General features: G+C 42.3%; 1 protein-coding gene across 1 annotated transcript in view; it reads left to right on the forward strand.

The window, feature by feature from the left end:
• LOC138851485 (calcium load-activated calcium channel) overlaps positions 1-10,840 on the forward strand; it is a 37,298-nt gene that overhangs the window by 19,471 nt on the left and 6,987 nt on the right. The window contains exon 2 of the mRNA XM_070080662.1: positions 637-714. Coding sequence (XP_069936763.1) covers positions 637-714 — 78 coding nt within the window. The remainder of the gene's footprint in view (positions 1-636; positions 715-10,840) is intronic.

A 10,840-nucleotide genomic window follows, 5' to 3' on the forward strand; every position in this document is an offset into this window, starting at 1 on the left:
ACTCCACATCTCTCCTCTCTCATGTCCTCATTCTCTCTCATTTATTCATTTTATCTCGTTTACTCACCTCTCGCCCTACATTAAGACTACAAATATTTAAGGTAATTAATGAATGTGCTGCATGTGTATTTTATCACTCTGGGGCGCTTTAAATGTCGTTGTATATTGTGTGTGTCTGACCTGGCTGGCTAGCTACCATACCTCCCACACCTGACTTCCTACAAATAAATACGACTCACCTCTCACCCTACATTAAGACTACAAATATTTTAAGGTAAGTAATGGGTGTACTGTGTGTGTGTTTTACTTTTTATTGTTTTTAATGCCTAGTTTTATAGCTAACTTAATATATGTTAGTGTAAACTTGTTATCTGGTGTTTATATGCATTTATAAGTGGAAAAAATGGCGTTCTGCTTTCCGGCAGTAGCCTGGAACCTAACCTGCCATTTAAGTGGGGCCCTACTGTATATATGTGTGTGCTTTAAATTTTTTTATTAATGCTGTTTATTATTATTATTATTATTATTATTATTATTATTATTATTATTATTATTATTATTATTATTATTATTATTATTATTATTATTTCTTGTAAATAAAAAGGTAAAATGTTTTAATGTTTGTGTGTATTTCAGGGCTCACATGGCTTCTGGTGTACAGAACAGAAAAGTACCAGAAACTGAAGGCAGAGGTGGAGCGACAGTGTAAACGATGTGAGTTGAGTCAATATTAGTTTAATAAAGAAAAAGCATATCATTATAACAGGTAAAAGGGTTAACCCTATAGGGATATATCTGTGGATTAGCCTATCCCTGTCAGAAATAGATAGATCATGGTTTGTATTTATATCAATGGTAGAATGTACTGATAAGTATGTAAATGGGACACATGCAGTTTTTGACATTATACTGAGAAAGTTTTTCATCCACCTGAAGTTTATCACTTTCACAGAAACATGCAAGCATAACATATTGTATGTAGTGGAGGTGTGAGGTGAGATGTAGAGATGGGCAGGTGATGTTACCTGATGTATGTAGTGTGACTACACCAAGTAAAATCATCAAACACCAGCCAGCTTTATTCTCACAAGACACAATACTGTTATTACATGAAACCATATGAAGGAGTACTGTAGCCAGCTTTCTAGCTCTGTTTCCCACGTAGATCTGCATTATTGATGCCATCATGGCTTAGGTAGATCTATGAATAAATTCTAGCGACTTCAAGTTTGGCGGGAGAGACCTGGAAAGCCTAGCCATGAGAGAGTTTATCTTTGTGGTCAGTGTGCACAGTATACACAATATTGGGGCCTCTGCAGTGCATTGTATACCATTGTTCACCATGCTACATGAATGCAAAGGCTTTGCTTCCAGGCAAATTCATTGTGTATTACTTCCTAGTGACAGCTCCAACAATGAAGATTATGAAACTTAGGATGAATTCTTTGACTTTAAATAGTTAGTTACTGAAAGTGACACTTAGGATGCCAGAAGTAATGATGAAAACCCTGACGACCCATAGCCATCCAGGTCTAGGGTTGGTTTGTCTGGCATACATCCACTACACCAAAAGCAAAAACTCGTATTCTCCCATGGCTTGGGCACAGATGATGTGTGTAGTAATAATGATAGTGATGTGGACTTGGATTTCTTAGCAATCCATGACCAGTCCAGTGAATGTGATCAAAATTTTTCAGCTGTGAAGTGTCAATGGTTACAGTACCACATGTGATTTGGTAGTGTTCCCATTGCTATCCTGAAGGGATATAGTACATCTCTGGACCTAACACTGGTTAGAGAAAGTAATAGTGTGGATGCTGCTGCATCCAATGGCATTGATAGTGGGCCTCGGGCAATTCAGGCACCATATGTGGCAATGGCTGATGGGAGAAGGAGGCAGTCAACACAATGCCAGCCTGAGCTGGGAGCCATACCCTACATATCACACCCTAAGGTACCCAGGCCACATCTACCACCTACACACAACCACCACAACAAGCTACAAATATCCAACCACCAGCAGACTGCATCTGGGATTGGCAGGAGGATGCATATTTTGTGCCCAGTCCCTATCAGTTTGGTGACACAATGGAATGCAGCCCATCTGTACCCTTAGGAACACCACCACCAAGCCTGAATTCTTCACACTATATTTCGATGAACTCCTGGTGCAGATGATGAGGGTAACCAACAGATACTTCCAATATACAATGATAGACACGTTGGTTTCAGCACAATCACAGTTACACCAGTGGAAAAACACGGCTGTGGCTGAGATAATGGTTATGCTACATGTGTATTAGCACAATATTGAATCATTCTGGTCAACTGACCATGTTATATGTACTCCAATATTCAGTGATCTCATTCCCATTAACAGATTCATCCTGCTGCTATGTATGCTACACGTCTCAGAAAAGACTAGGCCAAACAGAAGTGACATGTTATGTAAAATCAGGGATGTTTTTAAACAGAGTTCAGTAAGTAATTTTTTATCCCTTCAGAAACCTTGTCATCAATGAATCTTTGATCCTGTTCATAGGTAGATAGTTGTTCAAGCAGTATATACCAAGCAAGAGGAAATGCTTTGGTATCAAGCTGCTTATGTTGTGATCATGAAGCTATCTGGGTATTGGATCTTATATACATAGCATTTTCAGGTGATTTTTTTTTAACACATCGGCCGTTTCCCACCAAGGAAGGGTTACCTGAAAAAGAAGAAACACTTTCGTCATTACTCATACCATCACTGTCTTGCCAGAGGTGTGCCGATACTAAGTTTAAAAACTGCAACATATTTCCACCCTTCCTTCAGAGTGCAGGCACTGTACTTCCCACCTCCAGGACTAAAGTCTGGCTAACTCGTTTCCCTGAATCCCTTTATAAATGTTACCTTGCTCACACTCCAATAGCATGTTAAGCCCCCCCCCCCCCCAAAAAAAAAAAAAAAAAAAAAAATTGCCTCTACTCCTATCTAACAGGCTCATGCATGCTAGCTGGAGGTCCAGACCCCCCTCGCACACAAAACCTCCTTTACCCCCATCCCTCCAACCTTTCCTAGGACAACCCCTACCCTACCTTCCTACTACAGATTTATACACCCTCCAAGTGAGCTTATTTTGTTCCATCTTCTTTAAATGTCCAAACCACTTCAACAATCCCTCTGGATAATACTTTAAGTAACCCTGCACTTGCTTCTAATCTCCAAGGTGATGTGTTGAGAAAAATGGTAGCACCATATCTTGGTAAGGACCATACATTATATACTGTTAACTAGTATAAAAAAAAAATAAAATCGAATTTTATTTCTTTGCTAAGATTACATTGTGTGTTTACATTTCATAATTTGATTGATGCAAAGAAAGCCACTATCATGTCGAGGCATTTCAGGCAGACTTAACCTAATACTTATAGACTACTTAAGTCTAGACAGGCAAAGAGTAGTAGAATACAATGTTCAATATTTTACTCTATTATTAATGTGAGGTAGTACAATTTATGATACAAACATACATTTTTAAGTTTGTTTATTCTGTTATTAATATGAGGTAATACACTTGCCCTTTACTCAGTGATTTCCTGTGTGATCATGAGAGACATGTGGTACAGTGCATAGTACGCGTAAACATATGGCCAGCATTAGAAATCTTCCTTGTGAAGAAAGATTGAAGACCCTTAAATTACATTCTCTTGTTAGATGAAGAATGAGGGGAGACATGATTGAAGTGTGTGAGTGGAAGATGGGTATTAATAAAGATGATATAGAAAAGGACTTGAGGATATCTCTCCAAGAGAGAATCCACAGTAATGAATTCAAATTAGACAAGTTTAGATTTAGAAAGGATATAAGGAAGTACAGTGGACCCCCGCTTAACGATCACCTCCCAATGCGACCAATTATGTAAGTGTATTTATGTAAGTGTGTTTGTACGTGTATGTTTGGGGGTCTGAAATGGACTAATCTACTTCACAATATTCCTTATGGGAACAAATTCGGTCAGTACTGGCACCTGAACATACTTCTGGAATGAAAAAATATCGTTAACCGGGGGTCCACTGTATTGGTTTGGAAATTGGGTAGTTGATGAGTGGAACAGTCTACCTAGTTGTTTCAAATTTAGGTTGGATAAATACATGAGTGAGAGGGGTTGGATTTGAGTGGGACTTGCATATGAGTGGATAGAGTTAACAGAGCTTATTTCTTGGGTAGCATTGAAAATTGGGTTGGGCAAATGCTTTGTTAGTGGGTTGAATTGTAAAGGACCTGCGTAGTATGGGCCAACAGGCCTGCTGCAGTGTTCCTCCTTTCTTATGTTTCTTAGTTCCAGTGCAGTAATTAATACTAGTGTGATGCAGGTGTTTCATGCCATTTCAGTGGTGTGACAAACGTGATGTTACATTGTTAGCATTGATCCACCAGCATGAAATAAGAGACAAGAAAGTTGAATAGAGATACTCCATTAACCCACTGTAAGACCAGCTGCTGTCATGGTTTACACAGCCAGTATGTATTTAGTGGACAAATGTGACATGCAAATTGGGTTTATTGATTATGTCCACAAGAGTTATAAGTGGTATATGAAAGTTTTCTTTAATCTTGTGGACATTACAATTTTGTTTACAATATGTACCAGCTCAGGACCAGCAATAAACCACCAGATGCTGCCCACTTCTGTTTTTCTTTCATCAGACATATATTACAGTAATACTGTATCAGATCACAGCTCCTGCACAAAACATGTGCCACTGTACTGATCACCAAATACCTTTTTGTTTGAAGGTTGGTGATCATTTCCTAATGACACTTCCTGCTTCACCCAGGATGAAATGAGCTCGGAAGAGATGTTACATCTCTATGCCTAGCAAAGTGCAAGGACATGTGCATTGTTTGAAGAGAGTAAAACACCATTGTGTATGGAGCTGTGTTTCAGGGACTCTCACAGACTGCAACAGTTATAGCAACATGAACAGTACCTGAAAATTTGTGTACATGTTGTAGAACAGTAGTAATGAGAAGAATTTGGATATGTGTGCACACATGCATGCATATACTCATGCAAGTATGCACACACAGGAGAGTGGTAGAGCACACAGCAACACCTCCTCCTTGCCCATGCCTGTCTCTTCTCATCCATGAGGTGTAGCCAGCAGTTCTTGCAAAATTTTCTGTTGTCCTGTCGTCCAAAAATGCTTCAACAACAGCTATCACGTCGGGATGTCGAGTATTCACAAAACTGTGTGTGAGCTCTCCAACATTAGTAATGAAACCTCTGATGTTGGCCGACTGGATGCTGATAGACTGGCTCCTCACGATGTGGTCAGCTTGAGATGGTGGGTGTGTAAGGCATGTAAGGTGCCTGCCTTTGAGAGTGGTAGGGGTCTGAGGCAGCTGCAGGGATGTAGGTCTGTGGTCTTGTATAAATCACAATACCACCTGCTGGGCTGAGATAGGAGTAGCTGAGTGGGTGACGTGTGAGTGTGTTCACCAATTTTCTCTCTCTCTCTCTCTCTCTCTCTCTATCTATCTATCTATCTATCTATCTATCTATCTATCTATCTATCTATCTATCTATCTATCTATCTATCTATCTATCTATCTATCTACCTCTATCTCTCTATCTCTCTCTATCTCTTTTTTTTTTTTTTTTTTTTTTTTTTACGCAGGGTTTGACAAGGTTAAGGATCCCTAGTTTTATTGACAAGCTATTTACAGGTTAAGAATTCCTAACTTTATTGACAAGCTAAGAGCTGTTACCTACATCAGCTCATTTGAAGGCATTTTTATTGTTATGAGACATACAAGTAGGGAACAGGATGAAGTTGGAGCCATCTGTGGGCCAGCATTTTCATTTGATCAACTGATGTTATCTCGTTGACATCATTATGCTGTACGAATGTGTTCCATACTCGAGTCATCCTGGGTATATATGATCTCAGATGGAATGATGTTCTGGAGAAGGGTACAGCCAGAGTGAAGTTGCTACTTTCTGCCCATCTTGTGGCATAAAAGCTTGTTTCACGCTGTTCTCGAAGTGGATCCAAGTGTGGTACTTTGACAATATTGGCCTTGTACATAACAGTAAGGCCACCCACATCCCTCCTGTGTTGAAGGCTCTGCTGAAATGACAGATCTATCCAGGATGGGTCCAGGCGAGAGATGAGACGTCTTGCTCTGTTCTCCACTCTGTCAAGCAGTTGCAGATAAGAGGGGGGGCAGGCAAACCAAGAAAGTGGAACATACTCAAGGTGTGAGCATACTTGTGCCTTGTACAGAATCTTGCAACCCCTACTGTCAAGCAGATGCGAGATATGGCGAAGTGCTGTAAGCTTCCTGACTGCCTTGTTTGCTAGATCTACAACATGGTTGTTCATGGTTAGTTTGGAGTCAAATTTCACCCCAGGGATATCAACTTCTTCTCCAGGTGCCAACACCTTCCCATTCATCCTTATTACTGCACCAGCATACCATCATGGTGCCTAGAGACAATCATCATTTGCGTTTTCTCGGGTGCTAAAGTTACTTGCCATCTATTTCCCCAAGCTGATATAGCTCTTAGCTGGTGATTGATGTAGCTTAGAGCAGCTGGCATTTCTTCTCTTGGATAAATGAATGTCAGTGTACAGTCATCTGCATATGCATGTGATTCTGGGATGAGATGAAGAAGGTCGTTGAAGTAGACATTCCATAACAATGGTCCCAGCACACTTCCTTGTGGAACACTTGTCCCAATAGGATGTCTTGCTGATTCCGTTCCATTGAGAACTACACTTAGAGATCTACCATGAAGGTAATCACTGAGGGGAGGCAGCGTAGAGCCTGCAATTCCCAGTGCTTGAAGTTTTGCTAAGAGGCCCTGGTGCCACACCCGGTTGAAAGCACCAGCAATATCCAGTGCTACCACACAGCTGACTTTGGATTCATGCAGTGACTGGTGCCACTTAGTAGAGAGGTTTAACAACAGATCAGCAGCAGAGTAACCTTTCCTGAAGCCATATTGATGATCACAAAGTAGTGAGTGGTAGTCAAAAAATTCTGTCATTTGTCTTGAGATTATTGTCTCAAGGATCTTACCAGTGATTGACAGGAGTGACACTGGTCTGTAGTTGCTGATTTCTGCTCTGCTCTTCTTTTTGTGAACAGGGACTACATTTGCCTCTTTCCACAGAGAGGGCCATTTACACTGTACTAGGCAGTGCTGAAAGATGCGAGTTAGAGGTGCTGCTAGCTGGTCTGCACATCTCAGCAATCTTGGGCTCAACTTGTCTTGGCCCACAGCCTTTTCTTGGTCAAGCGATTTAAGAAGGAAATGCACCTCCTCCTGCCTTATTGTCACCACTGACAGTTTTGACACAGTTCTTGCAGCTAACCAAGGAGGATCCCTTGCTGGATCAGGAACTTGCATTTTGGTAGCAAAGTGTTCAGCAAAGAGGTCTGCCATCTCTTGACTACTAGTAGAGGTGGTCCCATCGTGTCGATTTAGAGGTGGAACGAGTTCATCAGGCAGATAACCTTGTCTGTCCTTGACCAGGGACCACCAGGTTTTGGAGCCTACTCTACCTGATGCTAGCTTTCTTTTTGTGTCCACCTTCCATTTAGCAATGGCCCACTTTTGAACATCACCCATGTGCCTACAGGCTTGCCTGTGCAAGTTCCTGTTATATGTGGTAGGATGTCTCTTATACCTTCGCCATGCTTTGTACTTAGCAGTAGCAGCCTCTCTACAATGAAAGCCGAACCAAGGCTGATCTGTAGGCTTCGTCACATATTGCCGGTGAGGAATGTGTTCGTGTTGTAGATTAAGGATGTGTCCAGTGAAGGTTTTCACTTGGTTGTCAACATCCCCTTGGAGAAGAGCATTCCAATCGGTGGTGGCAAGCTCAGAGCAAAGGGCTGGCCAGTTACCTCTTTCCCATAGCCAGGTTGTGTGTGTGGACTCCTCACCTCGTTCTGTTGGGATCTTAAGTGTCGTAAAAACAGCCTTGTGGTCAGATGATCCAACGTAGCCGAGGGGTTGACAAGTGACTATACCTTCTCTCTAGACTCACTCACTCTCTCTCTCTCTTTTTTTTTTTTTTTTTTTTTTTTGTTCTTGTTTTTTTTTTTTTTTTTTTTTTTTTATACACAGGATTTGACAAGGTTAAGGATCCCTAGCTTTATTGATAGCTATTTACAGGTTAAGGATTCCTAACTTTATTGGCAAGCTAAGAGCTGTTACCTACATCAGCTCATTTGATAGCATTTTTATTGTTATGAGACATACAAGTAGGGAACAGGATGAAGTTGGAGCCATCTGTGGGCCAGCATTTTCATTTGATCAACTGACGTTATCTCGTTGACATCATTATGCTGTACGAATGTGTTCCATACTCGAGTCATCCTGGGTATGTATGATCTCAGATGGAGTGATGTTCTGGAGAAGGGTACAGCCAGAGTGAAGTTGCTGCTTTCTGCCCGTCTTGTGGCATAAAAGCTTGTTTCACGCTGTCCTCGAAGTGGATCCAAGTGTGGTATTTTGACAATATTGGCCTTGTACATAACAGTAAGGCCACCCACATCCCTCCTATGTTGAAGGCTCTGCTGAAATGACAGATCTATCCAGGATGGGTCCAGGCGAGAGATGAGACGTCTTGCTCTGTTCTGTACTCTGTCAAGCAGTCGCAGATGAGAGGGGGGGGCAGGCAAACCAAGAAAGTGGAGCATACTCAAGGTGTGAGCGTACTTGTGCCTCGTACAGGATCTTGCAACCCCTACTGTCAAGCAGATGCGAGATACGGCGAAGTGCTGTAAGCTTCCTGGCTGCCTTGTTTGCAAGATTTACAACATGGTTCTTCATGGTTAGTTTGGAGTCAAATTTCACCCCAAGGATATCAACTTCTTCTCCAGGTGCCAACATCGTCCCATTCATCCTTATTACTGCACCAGCATTACCATCATGGTGCCTAGAGATGATCATCATTTGCGTTTTCTCAGGTGCAAATGTTACTTGCCATCTATTTCCCCAAGCTGATATAGCTCTCAGCTGGTGATTGATGTAGCTTAGCGCAGCTGGCATTTCTTCTCTTGGATAAGTGAATGTCAGTGTACAGTCGTCTGCATATGCATGTGATTCTGGGATGAGATGAAGAAGGTCGTTGAAGTAGACATTCCATAACAGTGGACCCAGCACACTTCCTTGTGGAACGCTTGCCCCAATAGGATGCCTTGCTGATACCGTTCCATTGAGGACTACACTTAGAGATCTACCATGAAGGTAATCACTGAGGAGACATAGCGTAGAGCCTGCAATTCCCAGTGCTTGAAGTTTTGCTAAGAGGCCCTGGTGCCACACCCGGTCGAAAGCGCCAGCAATGTCCAGTGCTACCACACAGCTGACTTTGGATTCATCCAGTGACTGGTGCCACTTAGTGGAGAGGTTTAACAACAGATCAGCAGCAGAGTAACCTTTCCTGAAGCCATATTGACGATCACAAAGTAGTGAGTGGTAGTCAAAAAAATCTGTCATTTGTCTTGAGATTATTGTCTCAAGGATCTTACCAGTGATTGACAGGAGTGACACTGGTCTGTAGTTGCTGATTTCTGCTCTGCTCTTCTTTTTGTGAACAGGGACTACATTTGCCTCTTTCCATGGAGAGGGCCATTTGCACTGTACTAGGCAGTGCTGAAAGATGCGAGTTAGAGGTGCTGCTAGCTCGTCTGCACATCTTCTCAACAATCTTGGGCTCAACTTGTCTGGGCCCACAGCCTTTTCCTGGTCAAGTGATTTAAGAAGGAAATGCACCTCCTCCTGCCTTATTGTCACCACTGACAGTTTTGACACAGTTCTTGCAGCTAGCCAAGGAGGGTCCCTTGCTGGATCAGGAACTTGCATTTTGGTAGCAAAGTGTTCAGCAAAGAGGTCCGCCTTCTCTTGACTACTAGTAGAGGTGGTCCCATCCTGTCGATTTAGAGGTGGAATAAGTTCATCAGGCAGATAACCTTGTCTGTCCTTGACCAGGGACCACCAGGTTTTGGAGCCTACCCTACCTGATGCTAACTTTCTTTTAGTGTCCACCTTCCATTTAGCAATGGCCCACTTTTGAACATCACCCATATGCCTACAGGCTTGCATGTGCAAGTTCCTGTTATAGGTGGTAGGATGTCTCTTATACCTTCGCCATGCTTTGTACTTAGCAGTAGCAGCCTCTCTACAACGACAGCCAAACCAAGGCTGATCTGTAGGCTTTGTCACATATTGCCGGTGAGGAATGTGTTCTTGTTGCAGATTAAGGATGTGTCCAGTGAAGGCTTTCACTTGGTTGTCAACATCCCCCCTGGAGAAGAGCATTCCAGTCGGTGGTGGCGAGCTCAGAGCAAAGGGCTGGCCAATTACCTCTTTCCCATAGCCAGGTTGTGCGTGTGGACTCCTCACCTCGTTCTGTTGGGATCTTAAGTGTGGTAAAAACAGCCTTGTGGTCAGACGATCCAACGTAGCCGAGGGGTTGACAAGTGACTATGCCTTCTGCCAGATCACTCACTACTGGGTCAAGGGAGGAGCCAGAGATATGAGTAGGGAAATCAACAAAGTTTCTCATGTCAAACACTGCAAGAAGGTCATCAAAGTCCCTCTGTATAAGGTGCTGGTTGAGGTCACCAACAATTATAATATGTTGACAGTTGTGTTGTAGCAGAAGGGAGTCAATATTTTCCATTAGGAAGTTGATAGGGTCTGCATGTTGCCACTGAGGTCTGTACATTGCACATGCTAGTACAGAGGTACTAGTGTTTATACAGAGCTTGAAGAACATCATTTCAAGATGTGTAGGGGTGGCAACATCTATGTGTTGGGCATGAACACTTTTA

This window comes from Cherax quadricarinatus, chromosome 6 (genome assembly GCF_038502225.1).
Source record: "Cherax quadricarinatus isolate ZL_2023a chromosome 6, ASM3850222v1, whole genome shotgun sequence".
NCBI lineage: Eukaryota > Metazoa > Arthropoda > Malacostraca > Decapoda > Parastacidae > Cherax > Cherax quadricarinatus.